At 40.6% G+C, this 22,427-nt stretch overlaps 1 protein-coding gene across 1 annotated transcript in view; it reads left to right on the forward strand.

Annotated features, from left to right (window-relative positions):
* Positions 1-22,427, forward strand: part of LOC121519630 (receptor-type tyrosine-protein phosphatase N2-like) — a 361,356-nt gene that overhangs the window by 63,249 nt on the left and 275,680 nt on the right. Inside the window, exons 8-10 of the mRNA XM_041802418.1 lie at positions 3,860-3,900; positions 7,834-8,198; positions 18,887-18,973. Of these exons, the coding sequence (XP_041658352.1) occupies positions 3,860-3,900; positions 7,834-8,198; positions 18,887-18,973 (493 nt within the window). The remainder of the gene's footprint in view (positions 1-3,859; positions 3,901-7,833; positions 8,199-18,886; positions 18,974-22,427) is intronic.

The raw sequence follows: 22,427 nt of genomic DNA on the forward strand, positions 1-22,427 counted from the left end.
GGAGCTCATAAACAGCCTCTGTGAGACTGTAACATGAAAATCAATGGTTGGATTAATAGTCTTTATGTTCAGCTCAGTAGAAACACGGCCAGTTTTAATGGTCCAGAATCCTTGGAGACCTCTGAACATATTTGCACCACAGGCGAGAGGAGAGAGCTGAGGGCAGAAAGTTAAAAAACTGAAATATCACATTGACATTAGCATTCAGACCCTTTGCAAAAACACTGTAGATGTAACTCAGGTTCCCTCCATTTCTCTGGATCTTTGCTGATTTGGAAAGGCATACACCTCTCCATAGAAGGCCTTATGGCTGAAAAAATGCATATCCAACACCAAACCATGGGCAAAGGACCAGTCAGCAGCGCTCAGAGACAGGATCGTTGACAGGCACAGACCTGAGGAAGGCTACAAAAATGTCAGCTGCACTGAAGGTGCCTAAGAGCACAGTGGCCTCCAGACATCTCACATGGAAGAAACTTGGCATCTCCTCTTAGAGCAAACTAAGCAATCAGGGTAGAAAGGCCTTAGTGAGAGAGGTGAACAAGAACCTGATAGTTACTCTGACCGAGCTCCAGAGATCCTGTGTGGAGATGGACAAAGTTCCAGAAGCTCAGCCATCACTGCCACTGCAGCATCCAGTGATCTAGGAGAGTGGCTGGACTAAAGCATTCATACGCAAAACAAAATTAAAGCCCACTTGGGGTTTGTAAAAAATATCCACATAATAGCCAAGAGACTCTTTAAGCTTAAAATAGTGTTTAAAGTACTTAAACCTTGTGCACAGTATTTATTTTTGCAGCACCAAAAGTCACATGTGGGAACTCTAACACGGTGGATTACTTCACTCATGTTAAAATCGAGACAAAAGCAATCATGAGCATCTTTTAAGCCCTGAAAGTAATGACACATTCAGGCAACAAAAGTTCAACAAGCTCACAAAGAAGCAACAGCAGGCATGGATTGAAACCCTCCCACCAGGGCGCAGATGGTCTAGTGCAGGGGTTCTCAACATTGGGGTCGGGATCCCAGTTGGGGTCGCCAGACACTGAGAGGGGGTCTCCAGTCATCACCCAATATGCCCATTTTCACCACTTTAACCAGTTTTTGCCTTTTTTGGTTATTTTTCGCCACTTTTATCAAATTTTTGGCATTTCTAACCCATTTCTGCTACTTTTAAAATCTAATTTTACCACCTTTTCCACCATTTTTTGCCAATATGAACCAATTTTAGCTATTTTAACATATTTCATTTCTGTTTTTAAGAAAAGGATTTACATTTTATAAGAGGGCTTCTAACTACATAAATGAATTAAAATGTGTTTGATAAGAGTTGTTACTATTCAGGTTAAATATAAAACACCACAGCTTAACTTTACAATGCACCATGATTTTGCTGGCCCCCAGTTTGGCTGGGCCTCAGAAAGCTCTCCCATTTCTCCCCCCTAATGGGCCGCCTTGTCTCCACATGACTGTTCTGAATGTGCATGGCTGTGTTCAGCCACCTTCAGGTACAGTGGGGGTCCCTGCTCTCTGGCACCTTTGTTTTGGGGGTAGCAGGCTGAGAAGGTTGAGAACCTCTGGTCTGGTGGTTTAAGGCCAACCATGTAAACAGGCGGCCCGGGTTTGCTTTCTTTTCCGTTTCCGGCTCTGTCCGCTGTCCTCCTCTATCAGTAAAGGCACAACAGCCCAGAATAAATCTTCGAAAAAAAAAATCCATCCAAGGTCTAAAGGGGCAGAGTTAGGAAATGCTCTCATTAGGATTGAGTGGTATTTATTTTTCAATACCAACAAACTTTCCCTAAATTTACCTAGGGTATATTTTATTTCTGCAAAGTTTTTAAACCACATTACTGATGCACTTGCCAGCTTTCACATGCTTCCTTGTTATATGCATGGATGATAGTTTTCAGTAGCTCTAAAGTCCCCCTGAGGTGGGCTTTGTTTGAACTTATCCATGTTGATCACATGGTTTACCTCCTAAATTAGCCATGCGCTACCTACGTAGAAACTACCCCAGCACTGAACAGGACGTAGGTCGGAGTAAAACAACTTTAAGGTTATATTAAAGGATTCTCGACAACAGATAACACTGTTGCCACTTTAGACCAATTTTACCAAATGTTAACCCTTTTTCATCACTTTTTAACACCAATTTTGCCAATTTTTGCACATTTTTGCCACTTAAAACCCATTTTGTTCATTATAAACCCTTCCTATCATTTTTTCTGCCTGTTTTTGCCACTTCTAAACCAATTATTGCCCCTTTCTGCCTGTTGTTGCCTCTCTTAACCCATTATTGCCACTATTAGCCCCTTTTTTCACCCTTTTTGCCTATTTTAACCACAGTTCCCACAGTAACCCATTTTTGCCTGTTTATGACAACTTTTCATCCCATTCCACCTAATTTCCACCAAGTTTCTGCACTGCAAAGCCATTTCAGCACCTTTGAATCCCCCTTTACCACTTTTTGTGCCCATTTTTGCCAATTTAACGCGTTTCTGTTTACTTTGCCACTTTTTTCCAAGTTTTTGCCCCTTTTAACCCATTTATGTTCTTTAAAAAAACAATTTCACCACCTTTTCACCTTTTTTTGCCATTATTAACCAATTTTAAACCTATTTAAATTATGTTTTTAACAATTATTTTCATCTAAAAAAGGCTAAATGAACAAATAAAGATATTTGTTTCTTTGATAAGAGCGGTTATTATTCAGGTAAAATATAAAATATGGTTATCACAGCTTAACTTCACACTGGATCAAGGTTTTGTTGACCCCCATGGGCCCCTAGTTTTGCTGGGTCCCAGAACCCTCCCCCTTTATCCCTTCTTAAAGACGGCCTTGTCTGCACACGACTACTTTTGAATGTTCCTGGTTTCAGCCAGCTTCAGGTACGGTGGGGGGCCCGGTCTCTGGCACCTTTATTCTGGGTGTCGTGGGCTGAAAAGGTTGAGAACCACTGCTTTAGACCAGTGGTTTTCAATCTTTGCCCACGGCACACCTAAGAAATCAAGCCAGAATTTCCGCTGACAGCCAGCTGATTCATTCTAAGCACACTATTGGCTAATCACACTCATGCTGCCATATTTAAAGTGCTCCTTCTGCAAGCCTCTTTTTACAGGCCTCCTCCACCCCAGCTCCTCTTTTATTCTGCCCCTGACTTTATCAGTGTGCTAATAAAGAAAAACATATTTATAACCACATGTCATGTATGTTACATAACATAATACATATGTAATTATTGGCGTTTTACTTGTTTAGTAATTGGCATAATTTGGCTGATAATATTCTAATCTGGTGGACATCCACCTGTGAAACCAGCCACACGGAGGTCTGCAGGATTGAGCCATTTGTGAAAAAGATTGCCTCCATGCCAGGTAAATCAGTTAACCCAGGGGAAAAATCTCTTTTTTTTAAAGTGTAGGGATTTTCTGATAACTGCAGCATGCAGCTCCATTTTCAGCTTTAATGCAATGACTTTCCTTTTTGTGTTGCAAACTGCTGCTTTTTACTTCCTGACCCCCATCTGAAGGTCATCAGGATCACATGACTGCTCTGCACAAAACTCATGACCGATTTGGTTTGCTTTGTGGTGCTTTATACATTTTACTTGCTGCCAAAAAGTGCAAAAAATGCCAAATAAAAACTTGCAAAATGCTCAAAGAGTATTTCAAACGTTGTTTGTTGCTTCCTTTAGAATCTGCAAATGTATGAGAAATGTAATCCCTGCAGCAGAAAACTTCAGTCTCTACTATTAAATAAGACACTTTCTAACTTTCAAGATAAATGTTCTCTCCAGTTATTGTTCTCTGTGCCCACCATAAAAAATCCTGAATTCATCCCCCCTTCTCTCCTCAACAGAGCGCCACACGGATGGAGAGGAGCAGAGTGTGAAGGACGAGGTAAGCATGGAGTTTGTGTTAGAAACCTGAAAATGTCAGAGAAATGTCTGACATTATTCAGAGTTATGTAATCCTCTGCATGAGAGGGAAATGAACCCCGCAGCATCGAGCTCTCTGAAGAACTTCATTTTGTGTTTGACATCGACCGTGGTACGGAAGGTGAAAGACTGAGCTGTGATTTCACAGAAACTCAATGTTCTTGAAGCATTTTACATTTCTGGGTGTAGAAAGTCGGTCTGCTTTCAGAAAGTTTCTGGATTTTTTTATGCAGCAGGAGACTGAGAGACAAAGAGTTTCAGCCATGTTCAAATGAGGCAAGTTTCAATATCTGTAAATGATAAAATAAGATGAACAATGAAGTCCTCTTTAGTAGCAGGAGAGAAGCAATCAGAGCATCTTCAAAACCTCTGAGCTAAAAACACTGCACTTTAATTATTAATCTATTCCCACACTAAGTAATCTGATAGGACTCCAGTTTTATAAGTGGATCAAAGTTTCATCCTGTACTGCTCAGAAAACAGAGAAGAGAAGAGGTCATCCATCCATCCATCCATCCATCCATCCATCCATCCATCCATCCATCCATCCATCCATCCAATCATCCATCCATCTATTCATCCATCCATCCATCCATCCATCTATTCATCCATTCATCCATCCATCCATCCATCCAATCATCCATCCATCTATTCATCCATCCATCCATCCATCCATCTATTCATCCATTCATCCATCCATCCAACCATCCATCCATCTATTTATCTGTCCGTCCGTCCGTCCGTCCATCCGTCCGTCCATCCATCCATCCATCCATCCATCAATCCGTCCGTCCGTCCGTCCGTCCGTCCGTCTGTCCGTCTGTCCATCCGTCCGTCCATCCATCCATCCATCCATCCATCAATCCGTCCGTCCGTCCGTCCGTCTGTCCGTCTGTCCGTCCGTCTGTCTGTTCATCCATCCATCCATCCATCCATCTATTTATCTGTCCGTCCATCCATAATCCATCCATCCATCCATCCATCCATCTATTTATCTGTCCGTCCATCCATAATCCATCCATCCATCTATCCATCCATCTATCCATCCATCCATCCATCCATCCATCCATCCATCCAATCATCCATCCATCTATTCATCCATCCATCCATCCATCCATCTATTTATCTGTCCATCCATCCATAATCCATCCATCCATCCATCCATCCATCTATTTATCTGTCCGTCCATCCATAATCCATCCATCCATCTATCCATCCATCTATTTATCTGTCCGTCCATCCATCCATCCATCCATCTATTTATCTGTCCGTCCATCCATAATCCATCCATCCATCTATCCATCCATCTATTTATCTGTCCGTCCATCCATAATCCATCCATCCATCCATCCATCCATCTATTTATCTGTCCGTCCATCCATAATCCATCCATCCATCCATCCATCCATCTATTTATCTGTCCGTCCATCCATAATCCATCCATCCATCCATCCATCCATCCATCTATTTATCTGTCCGTCCATCCATAATCCATCCATCCATCTATCCATCCATCTATCCATCCATCCATCCATCCATCCATCCATCTGTTGTTACTTAGGAAATTAAGTAACCTTGGCTAAATGACATAACCTTGAAACCAAAATTTTTAACATTGGCTTTTGATATTTACAGTTAGAATACTTATTAGTGTTTAAGTTGGTTTTGTTGGAGTCAAAGCAACTTTTACAGCTGTACAGTGAAGACAGAAAATCTTATGTTAGTCTTCTTAGTCTGAGCTGTAACTTCAGGCTAGAAAAAATGGGATTCACCACTTTATGTTGCAGAAAAGAGAGTAGTTAACTGTTTTCTTTCATGCTAACCTTCATTCCAGCTGTAGATCCTCACTTCAGGGACTTGTTTAACTCAGAGTGAATTGAGGAATGGTTTTAAGCTCCGTGTCTGATCAGACAAGGTGCTTTAAGGTATGAAGAGATGTTTTAAATGTTCCTTCCTAGTATATATTCCTTTTTCCTGTTGGCTGGTTAGAAGACGTCTGTTGAAATAAAGTATTTGACCCAGGTACCATTTGACTTTTTTAATCTTGACAAGAAAAGCAATTACCCTAAAAGCTAGCTCCAAAGGAATAATGGGGTATTATAAAACCTTTCAGTGTGAACTCTGACAGTTTGGCTGGCAATTATTTCCTCATGCTCGATCGCCAACATCAGAAAAACTCCCACCGCTTCACTTTGAGCTGTGAAACAAAAGATCCTGATTGAACAATGCGCCATTAGTCAAGGCTGATGTCTGCTCCTGTAATTTATGGAGGTTTACCACAAACTCATTAGTCTCTGACTGGTCCAAAGGTCCAGTTGTTTGAATCATTCCTCATCACATCCAGTTACTCTCAGTTCTTTTATAACTTTATGTGCTGTCTGCAGAAGTTTCAACCAAATATCTGCAACATCCAATCCAAACAAATCATGGAACCCATCTGCTGGGAACTGATTCTTTTTAAGCCTTAAGATCCACAACAATTATGCTTTTATGTTAAGAATTTTAAATCAGTTCTTAAACCAGCGATACTCAACGTGTGGCTCTGGAGCCACATGTGGCTCTTTTATGTCTTAATTTAAAATATTATTCCCCCAGAAAACCTTAAAAAAGGGAAAAATTTTGCTCCTTTTTACCATTTTTTTGCTACTTTTCACCCATTAAAGCTTCCTTTGCCATTATAAACCATTTGTTCCCATTTTTCCCCATTTTTTGTCACTTATCACCCATTTAAGATAGCTATTGCCATTAAATACCACTTGTTCACCATTTTTTTGCCACTTTTTGCCCAATAAATCTACATTTTGCCATTAAATACCACTTGTTTCCTTTGTTCCCCATTTTTACCTCCTCTTTTTACCACTTTTTTCTAATTTTTGCCCATTTAAGCTGCCTTTTTGCCATTATTTACCACTAGATTCCTATTTGCCCATTTTGCCATGACTTTTAACCACTTTTATCCCATTTTTGCCCTTATTACCACTTTTCGCCCATTAAAGCTACCTGTTGTTTTTAAATACCCTTTTTTTTCCCAATTTTTTGCCCTTTTTTGCCCTTTTTTTGCCACTTTTTGCCCATTTACACTACCTTTTGCCATTAAATATTACTTGTTTCCTTTTTCACCATTTTTGCCTCCTTTTTTTGCCACTTTTCCCGATTTTGCCCTTTTTCCCATTTTGTTTTCTAATTTTCATCCATTTACTTTTTTTGCCCATTTTTTCCCATTTTTTGCCCACTTTTATCCCATTTCTGCCCTTTTCACCATTTTTTGCCCATTTAAGCTACCTTTTGCTATTAAATACCCCATTTGCCAGTTTTTGCCCATTTTGCCACTTCTTTCTGCCACATTTATCACATTTTTGCCACTTTTTGCCCAATTAATCTGCCTTATGCCATTAAATACCCCTTGTTTTCTTTTTCCCCATTTCTGCCTCCACTGTTTGCCACTATTATCCCATTTCTGCCCTTTTCACCATTTTTGCGCATTTAAGCATCCTTTGCCATTAAATACCATTTGTTTCCTATTTTTGCCCATTTTTGCCACCTGTCACTCATTTTTTTGTAACTTCTCACTCATTTGTGCTACTTTCTGACTATTTTCCTCTTTTTTTCTCCCCATTTCTGCCCCTTTTTGACCATTTTTGCCATCTTTAACTTATTTTTATTGCTACTTGAAGACATTTTTGCCAGTTTTTACCACTTAGATTGTGGCTCTTGCAAAGGTATTTTTCAACAATTTGGCTCTTTGGTTGAGTAACACTGCCTTAAACCAGCATGTTTCCTGTGCAGCACTGATATAATTATGGTGGTGTGGGCACTTGTACTGGGTTTTATTAAAAGCAAAGCTTCTACATTTATATGTAACAACCATCTTTCCTATTTGACTTTCCTCCTCCAGCCTGAGAATCTCTTCACCAAACTCCTCGCCTACCTGGACAAAACATCCATCGACTCTCCGTCATCAAGAACTCGTAATGACGTTTCCATGGAGTCACCCAGGGGCCACCTAGTGGGGTTAGAAAACGTCCAGAGCCGGACCAGCGAGGCGGGGGTGACGGTGCAGAAGAAAGACGCCACCCAGTCCGTGGAGGAGTTGTCAGAGGTGCACGGCTGGATCAAGGAGGTGGCGCCCCCTCCTGCTTCGTTAGTGTACGAGGAGCCGCACAAGAAGAAGGTTCAGGTTCCTGAGCTGCAGCTGGACGTTAAACCTGGCAAGAAGAAGGGCGATGAAGATGTCTTCGGCTACGTCATCACCGACACTGAGTGAGTGTGAAGCTGCTGATAATATATGGATAGAATGGTTCAAATATTCGATAGAACACACGTCATACATAACCTACAAAAACCATTCACGCCTGGTGATTTTATTAATCCATCATATTCAATATAGTTTCACTTTTCTGACGAAAATTACAAATAACCCCTTTAATGTCAAAGTAAAAACTGATTTCTACAAAGTAATGCTAATTAGATAGAAATATGTAAACTAAGTGACTGCATAACAATAACTTAAAGTCAGTATTTAGTAGAGTCACCTTGGCTGCAATCACAACCCTGAGTGGATAGGTAAACCATTTCAGTGGAGCTTTCGCTGAATACTTTGGCTCATTGTCTTGCTGGAAGCTTGGGCTTCTCCTAAGCCGTATCTCTCTTGCAGACTGAAAGAAGGTTGGCCCCCAGGATTTCCCTATACTTTGCCCTCATTCATTTTACCCTCTACCTTTACAAGCCTTCCAGAGCCTGCTGCTGAGAAGCATCCCCACAACATGATGCTGCCACAGTGCTTCACAGTGGGGATGGTGTGTTTGTGACGATGTGCAGTTTGGCATCTTGTCTGATGGCCAAAAATGGTTTTGGTCTCCTCTTCCTCTTGACCATGGAGTCTCCCACAGGCCTTTTGGTGAACTCTAGAATGAATCTGAGATTTCTTCAACAGTGTCTCTTCTTCACTCTCCCATAAAGCTCTGACTGGTGAAGAACCCGGCCAACAGTTGTTGTCTGCAGAGTCTCTCCCATCTCAGCTGCTGAAGCTTGGAGCTCCTCCAGAGTAGTCATAGGTGTCTTGGTGTCCTCTCTCACTAGTCTCCTTCTTGCACGCTCTCTCAGTTTGTGAGGACGGTCTGATCTAGGCAGATTTACATGTGACATATTCCTTCATTTCTTCATGATGGATTGAGCTGAAGTCTGGGGGATGTTCAGAGCCTTGGAAATGTTTTTGTACCCGTCCCTGACTTTTCAATAACCTTTTCTCTGGAGCGTTCTTTTGTCTTCATGGTGTAATGGTAGCCAGGAATACTGATCAACCAGTGATTTGACCTTCTAGACACAGGTGTTTTTATACTAAAAACTGAGACACAGCCACATTCTCTGCACTCAGGTGATCCCTATTTCCTTAATAGTGAGACTACTAGCACCGATTAGGTCTGTCACTTTTAGGCAGTGGTACTCAACGTGTGGTTCCAGAGCCACATGTGGCTCATTTGTGATAATTTGTGACTCTTTTATGTCTTAATTTGAAGTACTTTTCCCTCAGAAACCTTAAATAAAGGGAAACTTTGAGCTCAGAAACTATCCATTGCAAGTCACATTAATCAGAGTGTTTCCCACGCTGATATAGTTGGCTTTATTGTCAACTTTTTCATTTGTCTGTATATTTCCATTGCCCTTATTAGCAGGGTTTTTTTTTTGCCATTTTTCACCATTTTACTGCTTTAAACCCACTTTTGTTGCTTCTTTTTGCCCATTTATTCCCGTTTTTGACTCTTTTATCCAGCGTTTTACTATTTGCATTTTTTTTGCTATTTTGACACTTTACACCCATTTAAGCTGCCTTTTGCCATTAAATGCCACTGCTGTTTGCTCATTTTTGTCACTTTTCACTCTTTTTTGCCATGTTTTTACCACGGTTTGACCATTTTTGCCACCTGTATCTGATTTTTTATCACTTCTCACCCAAATTCTGCCACTTTCTGCCAATTTTGCCACCTTTTCTTCCCCATTTATGTCCCTTTTAACCCAGTATTTAGCATTTTATGTCGATATTGCCCCTTTTCACCCTTTTTTCCTGCCTTTTGTCCATTTTTCCCCTATAACTTATTTTTATTGCCACTTTAAGCCATTTTTCCCACTTCTCACCACTTAGATCGTGGCTCTTGCAAAGGTATTTTTCAACAATTTGGCTCTTTGGTTGAGCAGGGTTGAGTAATGCTGCTTTAAAGGGAGTGAAGATTTATGCACTTACTTTACATGACATAATTTCTACTAATTCACTTTGACATTGAAGAGTTTCTTTGTATTGTTTTTGCTAAAAATGCAAATTGTTCCGACAATGATTGATTAATAAAGATGTTAAAACAATGCCCTATTCCTCCTCCTCTGCATGGAGTCTGCTCGAAAACTTTTTTAGTCCGGCGACATTTTCAGCCCAGATCAGCCCTGTTTGGATATCAGGATGGATGCAGACATCTTGGTATGAATTCAAACTTTCCATTAAGATAGAAGTATAAATTTTGTTTTTCCACCAGCAGGGTGGAAAAAGTGAACAAAACAAACCATAAAGGAAGTGTCAGATCTGCTTCTGTTGTCCTATTCATCCCAGACGTTGGATCTAACGTCTTTTCTTCTGGTCTTTATTAAGAACGGAGCATGAAAACCACATTTTCTCTCTACATTTTTCTTCAGCTGAAAGTCGAGGAGATATGAGACGAAGGAAATACAAATCCTCTGCTCTCTTTTTGTCATTACGGACAAAAACGTGAACCGGCCTTTATACTGGACAAGTTGATATAACCAAGGATGCACAGAGAGGACACTGCAGGCTGTATTTTTCCTTCATTCTTATTCACACCAAGGGCAGAGTGATTTTTAAATTGATTTCTCTGCTCCAGTTTGAGATCGAAGACCTTTAGAAAATGGTCGCTGTGCTGTTGGGTTTTTCAGACTTCTTGTCTACACGTCGTTTCAGCTGTAATTCTGGCTGAAGGCTTTTGTGGCATGTCCCTTTTCTTTTCTCTCCCCTCACCCTGTCACTTGTCGTTCATGGGAGCACAAAAAGAAAAAGCTGTAAATGACTGCTATTCAGGAAGAGAGCGTTTTGTGATGTCGTTGTTGAGGTCAAACTTTAGTTTGTAAAATGACGGAAAACTCCTGAAAAGCTTGTCGTGCTGAGTAGTCTTACCCTTGAAGCTTCTTTGCTTTCATAAAGTTGTCTTTGTGGAATAAACGGGCTGTTTGGTTTCCTTTAAATGTGCTCTCAACGTGTCTAAATCACATTTATCAATCATTTAAAGCAGCATTTATGTAATAATAATGAACAGACACGTTGCTGTTCCTGTCCCCTCATAGACAACATGCATTTATTCAGAATGAAGAGGGGTAAAACGGGCAAAAATGTTCAGAGAAGCAACAGAATCATGTCAGCTGACAAGGTGCCGTAATATTACATGCCTCTGGTAGTGTCTACGGACTTCATTGTTGATAAAGTTTCTCAGAGAAACTTACGCGGGATTCATGAGGCGTTCTTAAACTGCTGAATCGTTCTCTCCTGTGTTCTTAAGTTGATAAAGGCCAGGAGCTTGTAAGCTGGAAGCATGTGCATAAAGAAACACCCCTTTTATGCCCACATAAGGGCATGAGACTGCAGGACAGTGTGCAAACACAGAAGGCGCAGTGAGAGGAGAAGAGGGAATTCAGTAACATTCAAATTAAATAAACCAGACAAACAGTCACAGTACTCAGAAAATCAGATTAGAGCCAATACGGGATTTTTGGGGCCGATGCCGATACCAATACTGGGGGCTAAAGAAAGCTGATATCATTGATATACACAGGATACATACTGTACATGAACACAAACGTGGACATGTGTTGCATTCATCATTGTTTATTTCACAAAGATGCAACTTAGACAACATTAAAACGCTGTAATACGCTCTCTAAAACTTCTGTGAAAAAACGAGCATGCTCTTCTTGACGTGCCCTAACAGTGTGTTTCCATGAGGGCATTATTGTTTATGCACTAAAGTTTAGTGTTACATTGTTTTATAAAGTCACAGCTTACCATGGAGTAAAACAAAATGCAGTTTCTCCTACTGTTTCTTTTGTCTTACTCCTCTTCTCTGCTGCGGCCGAGTGAGTCTGACTGCAGCTGAGAGGGACTGCTGCACGAGGACTGGGCTGCCTGTGAGTGCTTAGGGATGTAAACAGGGAAAACGGCACTTTCTGAAAACGAACATGCGCACTGCGGCTGCAGTAAATATCCACAAGTGAGCAGGCTTATAACGCATGCATGGATGGGAAGCCTAAAACAAAGATGGCCGACACCAGTGAACTGTTCGTGCTCCTCGCTCTTTTGAATTTAACTGTACTTCTCCAACAAAGTGTTGATTTACTTCACCATCACTTGGATCAGCGGAACATATTTTGTGACTGCACCAGATTCTGACTCGACCCGTACACCGTTGAAGGGCATATGGGTTGAGTCAGAATCTGGTGCAGGCACAAAAATCACACCGCCATCTACTGGCCTGGCATGTGTACTACATCGTTTTTAGTGTTTCCCGCAGTCTCGTGTGAACGGAAATCGTTTTGAAAACGTTGCCGTCTGATCGTGGAACTTTTTTGAAACGAAAACGGAAAACGAAGCAAAATGTTGTCGTATAAACGGGGCATGAGTTGGGGAGAGCTGCTGCTGAAGTCTGTGTGTGAGGGGGAGGGGCCAGGCACTTGGGCTGAGTCCAGCAGGGACACACAGGATCAGAGTGACAGAATTCCCCGGCAGCAAAAAGTTAGTATATCGGCTACATAGTGGCCAGTGTTGATTAATCTGTTATACACTATAATCAGCCCGATTAATCAGCCCCCGATCAATTGGTCGGGCTCTTCAGATAGTTCTAAAGTGGATGTAGTTCTGCTCCAAATGACACCAAGTTTTGGTCACAAGAGCACATTTTGAATGTCTTGGTCTTGTCTTGGGATCAAGAGCGTTTTACTCAGTGTCACCTCGGACCGGCCAGACTCTGTATTTTCCATCAAGACCGTGTGAGACCACCACTGATGTTCTATTCTTTAGCATCCAAATGTGATGATTAGGAGCTAAAACAACATTCTTCTTTACTCGTCTTGTAAGGAAATGCATTTTAAGTCATTTAAGTCTTTCCTTTTAGTCCAAGCATTTATTTTCTTGCCTAAATCTGCTACCAGATCATGTTTGTGTGTTCTGTGCACTCTGATAAAACCTGGGGTCCCTGCTTTCTACAGCTGAGAGGCAGAATAGATTCAGCTGCATTGGTTTTGACAGATTTACCCACAGTAGAGAACTAGCACTGATTTTGAATGTCGGACAAAAGCTACATTAAATTTTAGTCTAGTTTTAGTCATCTTGATGAAAACTAAAGTTAGTTTTTGTCAGTTTAAGTCATCACAGATCTAGTTTTGTTAATCTTAGTCTAGTTTTTGGCTGTTGATGAATAGTTTTAGTCAGAGTTTTAGTCAATAAAATTAACACTGACTGTTCCTGATTCATGAATGTTATAATTTGACTTAAATTAGCTGCTGTTAGGTCTCTGGTTGTTATGCCTCCCTGGAAATCTATTCAAGAGTGTTATGTGCCAAACAAACTGGTCCATCTCATTTCTAGTCACAAATACCTCTTAACACTTAGTTTAGGCCTCATTCACCTGACAGATCTAGATAAACATCTCCTTTTCAGACATTTAACACATCTCCAGACTCGTCAGAGGCTTTTTAAAACACACAAGGGTTTATTTTTGACAAGAACATAGTTGAAAAAATTTGCTAAGATTTGAGATTTTTCATGATGGTGCTTCGAAAACAGCGTCAGACGCCTAGTTTTTTGTTGTCACATTTATTTTAAAGACCCTGTAAAGTGAAATCCTTCATTTTTTGTCTAAACACACTAGACATGTTGGAATATGGTTGCTGTAAACTGACAACATTCAGACTGTAACCGTTTTAAAATCTGAGAGGATTGTATTTCTCCTGAGGGGGCGTGGCTTCAGCTTATCCAGGAGACACACCATCCTGGAGCAGATTTTACTGCCTCATTTTTCATGATGTTGAAGCTTAATTTGATAAACTTAGAGATGTTGACTGAAATTTTATTTAGGGGTTTGTAACACAGTGACCTGTCATACAACAAGACCTAAACACAGATTTATTTTCACTTTACAGGGTCTTTAAGATTATACTGGTAATAAAAGTTTGTCTAAAACTTTTTCCACAAATAAAGCAACGAGCCACTAATAGATGACTTCCAAATATTGGTTGTCACTAAACCAGCCTCTATACTTATCTCTCTGCAGAGGACAGTTTGAGCTCCAGTGAGGAGAAACGTCCTCTAACTCTGAAACAGTCAGGAGCTGGGTTTGTCTCATCGAAGGTGAAGAGCAGCAGAGTTGAAGATCTCAGTCTTCAGCGTCCTCAGCAGATTTCTCTCTTACCCTTTACAGCCACTCTCTAAAGAGTCTCTTGACATTCCTGTGAGATCGCTGAACTTCAAAAAAACACCAGAGTCGCCCTTGACTCAAAATGCATAACACTGCATCAACCACAACATGGGGAAAAAACTGACACTCTTAGACTTTGAAAAGCACCAGAGAGCAAGTCTCTTCATAAATTTCATAAAAGATCACCCTCCTTCTTCTGAGCAAAAATGCTCTCAGCATCCACCTGTTTACACCTTTATCCTGCCACTGTTCCACCAATGAAGGCTGTCTCTTCTGCTGGTACTGCTGTGTTTTTTATGAGCTAGTAGTCAGAGAATTTGAGCACTTAAACATACAATTTATGATCTTAAAACCCATACTGAAAATAAAAGTTTAGACAAGTGCAAAGTGAAATCAGTCAATCATTGCTTAATGATTTACTGTTATTCTATGCTGTACTTTCATTGAGTTATGTTTGCTCAGTTGCACTTAAATTTGGCTTGCCTTCAACAAAAAATAAATAAATAAATAAAAAAGTTTCCCCGCAGCATGATGCTGCTGAGAAACATCCCCACAGCATGATGCTGCTGAGAAATATCCCCGCAGCATGATGCTGCTGAGAATCATCCCCGCAGCATGATGCTGCTGAGAAATATCCCCGCAGCATGATGCTACTGAGAAACATCCCCGCAGCATGATGCTACTGAGAAACATCCCCGCAGCATGATGCTGCTGAGAAACATCCCCGCAGCATGATGCTGCTAAGAAACATCCCCGCAGCATGATGCTGCTAAGAAACATCCCCACAGCATGATGCTGCTGAGAAGCATCCCCACAGCATGGTACTGCTGAGAAACATCCCCGCAGCATGGTACTGCTGAGAAACATCCCCACAGCATGATGCTGCTGAGAAACATCCCCACAGCATGATGCTGCTGAGAAACATCCCCACAGCATGATGCTATAGAGCATTTAAATATAAAAGCAATTGTTTAAAATTTTCTTTCATTCCTACCTTAATCACACTGCTCAACAAAAAACGGACTGCAGTCCCTAATGTTCCCTAGTCTCTGTATTCAGAAGTGCTATACCTTCCTGGAACCTGCCTGCAGGTGGGCGCTCTCTGTGGTAGGTTGTCTAGCTGGTAATGTGTGATGTCCTTTTTTTGCATGTATATTCAATGCTTTTCTTGCAGTGTGGAAGTTGGAATTGTCAGTATTTATTGTATGAACTTCTATGATGTTGTTTGCTCTCAGGCACTTTATATAGTGTTACAGACTCTGTATTTTATTCCTAATCTTGATGTTTGTACATCAGTGTATGTTTGAGCTGTGTACGTTGCACTACTGCCCAAGGCAAATTTCCCCTCAGGGACAATAAAGTATATCTAGCTGGGTTTCCATTGCAGTTTTCACAAAATAAAACCGATATTTCTTAAATTTCGATTAAGTACAATTGCGCTTTGAATGCCTTTCCATTAAAGAGAGTTTTGGGCATAGGCCTTGAAATTCTTGTAAAATCTCACCTCGCGTGAATCCGCTGCAGGGAAGCTTGACACTCAAAACCTGTCGTGTGTTGGTACGGTTTTAGTTACATCTACGGCGGTTGCCTTGATAATTTTGAACAAAAGACGAAGGCAACGGATGAAAGTTCAGAGGTAAAGTCAGTAAGTATGGCCAAAGCCATGAATAAGGGTAGAAGTATGATGATAAGAAAAATATCGTCTCCTGGTCTGTCCACACGCACCGCGCCATGTTGTCTCGGAGTGACTGGTCATGTGACCCAGTACGTCACGTCCCGTGACTTGTAAATGCAGACAAAGTGTCTCCGTTACGCTTTTGCGATATATTTCTATATCGAAATGTTTTTTTTTTTCCCCATCTCCTGACTTATACTTTTCAATGAACTTTTCTCTGGAGTGTTCTTTTGTCTTCATGGTGTAATGGTAGCCAGGAATACTGATGAACATGTTGAGACTTCTAGCACCAATTGGCTGGACCTTAGGTCAGTCACTCTAAAGAGAATAGATATTTATGCACTCACTTTTTCTACATGATATATCTGATTTATTTGGCATTATTGTGTAGAAATCTGATAGAGAACCTCGAACCCTTCTCAATCAAAGACGTGATAGAAATAAAAACTACAAACACCAGTGGAGAACAGCAGCTGTAGACAGAGACAAAAGCTGATTGTAGGAGCCTCCTGGTGTTTTCTCTTCATCACCTCCACCTGTAGTCTGTGAGGAGGAGGGAGACAGAGTGATTCATCACAGCTGGAGGGAAACACCTGCTCCCCATCTCACACAGACGTGGATATTTTAACCTCTAGACCTCTAAATACTTGTCCTTTTTTCTACTCACAGCCCACACAAACAACTCAGCGGAATCAGGATGCACGAGTACAGAAATGATTTGCATCTTCAACAAAATTATTTCTCATTGTAATCTCCTGAGAAATGAAAATTTACGCCTTTAGTTTCATGCTTAAAAAAATGTTTCCTGTCTAGGGCTGAACGATTTGCAAAAATTATCTAATTGTGATGATTTTTTCCCCAGCATTGTGATTGCAATTTAACATGTGATTATTATTAGGTTCATCATCTTGAGTATTTTTCAACAAATTTGAGCAATACATCATTCTTTGTTATAACCTGTATTTAGTCAGAAACAATCTCATCATTCAACCGTTTTATTGCAAAACAGATCTACTACAGTTTCACCTGGCGGAGAAGGCTCAGCCCAAAAGACTGGGTTGGTCAAGCAGCAGGTGTTGACTTTCCAGGGAGTGCGTAGCTTTAAACCCCCACAGTTATGACAGTGTGCACTGAAAACAGTAAAATTATTTAGAAGCAATTAATCCATCGTAGCATGAATCTGAAAAGGAGGGTGAAACATGCTTTAAGCTATGAAGGAGGAGGCTGGGGTGGAGGGGGTGAGGTTTTGCCAGCAGCAGTATGTCATCTTTAAAAGGATCGCTGTGGTGAGAGAAAGAGCTGTGATTGGCTGTGGGAACTGGGAGGCAATAATTGGTGTCAGCGGGCTATCAGCCAATCGCGGCTAGGGGTATGACACGAACTAACGCTAAGTTTCATCAATATTAGAATGAGCTAGGGCAAAATGATTAAGAAATACATCTAATTCAGTGATACTCAACGTGTGGCTCTTTAATGATTATTTGTGGCTCTTTTATGTCTTAATCTTAAATATATTTTTCACCCAGAAAACCTTAAAAAAAGGGAAGCTTTTTTTGCCCCTTTTACTATTGTTTGCCACTTTTCACCCATTAAAGCTACCTTTTGTCATTAAATACCACTCTTCCTACTTTTTGTCCATTTTTGCCACTTCTTACTGCCACTTTTTCCCAATTTTTGCCCTTTTCACCATTTTATCTGTGACATTTTGCCCATTTTATTCTATTTTTGCCATTAATTAACACTTGTTTCCTTTTATCCAATTTATGCCTCTTCTTTTTGCTGCTTTTTCCCATTTTTGCCCTTTTACACCATGTTTTTTTTGCCATTTTTCACCCATTTAAGCTACATATTGCTATTAAATACCAATTTTCCCCCATTTTTCCCCCTTTTTTAAAAAATTCCTTTTGCCACTTTTTACTCAATTTTTGTCATTTTTATCCCATTTTTCCCCTTTTTCCCATTTTTTTTCGATATTCACCCATTTAAGCATCCTTACCCATTAGATACCAATTGTTTTATATCTTTTGCCCTTTTTTGCCACTCTTGACTGCCTTTTGCCCATTTTCACTCATTTTTGCCACTTTTTGACCTATTTTTGCCACATGTAACCCTTTTTTCTTTGTAACTTTTCACCCATTTTTGCTACTTTCTGACTCTTTCCCCATTTTTCATCCATTTTTGCTGCTTTTTGACCATATTTGCTATCTTTAACTAATTTTTATTGCTACTTTAAGCCATTTTTGCTACTTTTTACCGCTTAGATTGTGGCTCTTGCCAAGGTATTTTTCAACAGTTTGGCTCTTTGGATGAGCAGGGTTGAGTAACACTGATCTAATTACAAATATTGTTGTTCATATTGCAAACTTGATATCAGTTGCTTTATGAAATGGGAATTAGTATTTGTATGTCACTTGTTTTAATCTATAAAAACATACATAAAACATGAATAAGACAAATGTTGTAAACCATTAAAAACATGACACTTAAACTGGTTTTTTGACTTATTTGAGGTTAAAGCAATATTGCAACATCTGCAATTTGTAAATTGCAGTATCCATGTTGTGATTTCATCTCATTTGCGATGAATTGCCCAGCCCTATTCCTGTCAGGACAAAAACTATTGAATTTAGAGACCTTAAACTTTAACATGTCTTCTGCTGCATTCAGGTTTCTAACTGATATGTCTGCTGCACTGACTACATTATTAATGAGATAGATTGGCTCCATTATAAAGAAACTGAGGTTTTTAAGTGGACAAATTTAAATTTCCTCTCTTTCCTTCCTCTGTATCTCCTCTTCCTCTTCCTCAGTGGGCTGCAGACAGACGAAGGCCTCCACCTGATGGAGATCTTGGCTCGCATGGCTAAAATCCAGATGACCGACTTCTCTGAGCTCTCGTATGTATTCCTCATCTTTTCACTTGAATTTCCCTCAGGATTGGCGTATATCTCTGTCAGTCTGTCTTTTCATGAAAATAACCGAAGGTGATGTCTTCATATTTCTGTGTTTATCCTGTTTGTCCACATCACTGTCATACCTTATTTTTACGCCTTTGTTTTGGCGACTGCAGAGGCCAGAGGCAGTATGACTCCTGTTTGCTCCCCATAAAGCCGTCCAGGCTGTTGCTGTAAATGTCATGAATGCTTGCAGGGATTTTTGTCAAACTCTGCAGATGTCCACTATGACTCAGTGCTGAACCACCTAGATTTTAGAGGTCAGTTGCAATGGTCAGTTGTTGCTTATGGCGTTTTTAGGACTCACTTTTGTCCCTTTGTGTGCCTGGAGCCATGTATGGTCACTCCAGCTGACTTCCTTCATGGCCTCCCTCCAACTCTCTGTAATACAGAAGAACCAGTTTGATTTTTCTCAGCCAATCACTGAAGACCAATCAGTGTCACAGAAGTGACATCACAGCATCTGACCAATCATTGTCTCAAACTTCCTGCTTCCTCTAGAACTTGCACAATGCAGTTTTACATCTTTTTAGGTCCCACACAAATGGCTCTAAAGTCAAAACTAAACATGATAAGTTGATGAAACTCACACATGATAAAGGTGAATAGTAAAGCTAAATGTCATGGCATGTTTTGTTTGCGTAGGATTTCTTGCAGTTATTGCAATTTTAGTGTGAATGCTGGAGGAACCACATCTGGACATACAGTATGCCTTTTGCTGATGATGCTGTGACCCTATAGAGACTGTAGGTGTCCTTTTGGGACTCTTAACTTGCTGAGTGAGGAGGCTAAAGCATCAGGAATGTCAGTCTCCTGGACCAAAACCAAGATCCAGGTTTTTGAGGATGCCTTGGATGCTGCCATTGACTCTGTCTGTGGATGGTGAGAGGGTGGAAGTTGTGGAGCAGTTCACCCACCTTGGCAGCGTAATCCGTCGATCCCATGACAGCGAATTCTGAGATCAACCCCAGACTTGGACTCGCACATGGGCAGTGGGTTGCTGACTAAGACAGCGTGGCGTTCCTGGTATCTGAGCGTGTGGATGAAAGTCAGATTCTTTCAGTCCATGGTCCCTCCGGTCTGACTACACTCGTCTGAGGCCTGGACATTGACTGAGGGGCCAAACTGGACTCCGTTGTGATAAGTTGTCTTTGACACATCTTTGGGTATCGTTGTTAGACAGTGAGTCGAATGCTGACGTGCTCAGGAGAGCAAGGAGAGAAGGGTCAGCTGCCTGACACAGGAGCTGCACTTTTATGAGCACCTGGAATGCTTTCCTGGACCTGATCCAGCTCACTGTGTGCTGAGTGTCCAGGACCTGTTGGGTTGGTCCAGATGCCGGGGGGAGACTGCATGCAGGAAAAAGGGCAATTACAGGTTAAAAGTGATGAAAAAATGTGTCAAAATTGGGCAAGAAGTGGCCAAACACAGGAAAAATGTGGTAAAATTATAAAATTAAAAATTATTATTATTATTTTAAAAGTGATGAAAAAAATGGCAAAATCGGGCAAAAAGTGGACAAACAATGGGCAAAAGGGGCAAAAATGGGTTGACAGTGTCAAAAACCTGGCAAAATGTGTTACAAGCGTCAAAAAAAGTGTCAAAAGGGTCAAAAGTGATTTAGAAAATTTTGCTTAAGTTGGCAAAAAAGGTCAAACAATAGCAAAAGCATGGAAAAGGTGGCAAAAAATGGATTAAAAGTGATTTAAAAAACTGTGGTAAAGTTTGGCAACAATGTGTCCAAACAAAGTCAAACGTGGGCAAAAATTGGCGAGAAAGTGGCGAAAATGGGGGAGAGTTGCAAAAAAGGTGGTAAAAAAGGGGGTTAAAGCAATGATGAAAAATCTTTGGCAAAACAAAAGCAAAAGTGACCAAAAGGTAGCAAAAATGGGTCAGATGTGGTAAAAAGTTCCAAAATGTGTCAAATGTGTCAAAAGAAGTGTCTACATGGGTCAAAAAAAGTGGTTAACTTGGTGAAAAGTATCATGAATAAATCATTTCAACACCTGAACCCATTAAAAGCTTGACTTTCAGCTCTAAATGAGGGAACTGTTAGCCAGGATGCTAGCACCAATGCTAATGATCCAACACACACACACTGATATCAATAAATCACAACTGTGGACGGCCCGTTCTCTGGGTTTCTTTACTGGCCCAGTCAGATCTGTGGGCAGACCTGGTTATAGTGCTTGTCATATAGTTGTAGTAATAATGTATGGTTGCACAAATTCCCAAAGTGTGCCTCCACACCATGTGAGAACCACTGCTCTGTAGAGTAGGCGCTGCCACGGGTTTGTCAGAAATGAAACAGTGATTCAGTGGTAAATAAGTGGTATAAACAGTGGAATGTATGTGATTTTATTTCCCTTGAACGGCAGAGATACATTTTTGTTTTTACTCTGAGCCTCATCACTGCTAGAATTCACTTAGTATTTCAGCATTTGTGCTTTTTGAGTTTCCCTGTTTAAATTTTAAGATGAAACTGTTGATACCAGTAGTACCAGTATAATAAACCATATCCCTTTAACAATGAGCTCCCTATAAAGAGTTTTACAGAAAACCCCAAAGCCCCTCTCCTCGACCCACCTCTGCTTTTACTGTGCAGCTGTTAGATACCTTATGGAGCCTCCAGGTGGTAGGTGTAATTTCTCTAGTGTTTATGAATTTATCCAACATTTAAAAACCAAATGCTGAATTGTTCTCACCTGTTCTGGTTTAAAAATGCCAGAGAATAAAAGCTGTGCAGACTGAGCCGACAACACACTGGAAGAGACGCATTTCACGCCATTCTTTCCTCACAATCCAGCAGGTTCCTGCAGGTTTCTGCAGAGTCCTCCTCATTTTCAGTCAGCAGCATGGTGCAGTCAGAGCTTTAAAACTAACAGGTCTGATATGTAATTAAAAAAATGTGATTTATTGCTCTGCTGGTCTTTGCATATTAAATAGATGTAAAAACTGCATTAATGCTGCTTTAATTTAAATTAGAAGGATGATTATCAGAAGTATGAGTCATTATTTTTTGGAAAGGTCTGTTTTGTGAGTCTGCACGGCTTTGGGCTTCAACAACTTCCCGACACAGTGGGGTCCCCAGACTCTGCTACTGTTTATTTTAAGGTTGCACGCTGATAAGTCCAGGAACCTTCGGTCTATTGTGTACCAGCAGCTCCAGCAGTTAGTGCCTAGAACGTCCTCTAAAACACTTTTCCTCTATAATTCAGCAGTTTCTCTGGACATGAAGCCCTGCCAGCTGTCTGACATCCTAGCAGTTAAATAAAGAAATAAGGCTCAAATAAACTTCCTCTTCATCGCTATCACATTAAAACCCCTGCTAGGTCTTCATCTCCAGACTGGAAAGAGTAAAGGGCTTCTGGATGTGTTTATAGTGAGTTGTTATTTT

The sequence above is a fragment of the Cheilinus undulatus genome, linkage group 13 (genome assembly GCF_018320785.1).
Source record: "Cheilinus undulatus linkage group 13, ASM1832078v1, whole genome shotgun sequence".
In the NCBI taxonomy this organism is placed as follows: Eukaryota; Metazoa; Chordata; class Actinopteri; order Labriformes; family Labridae; genus Cheilinus; species Cheilinus undulatus.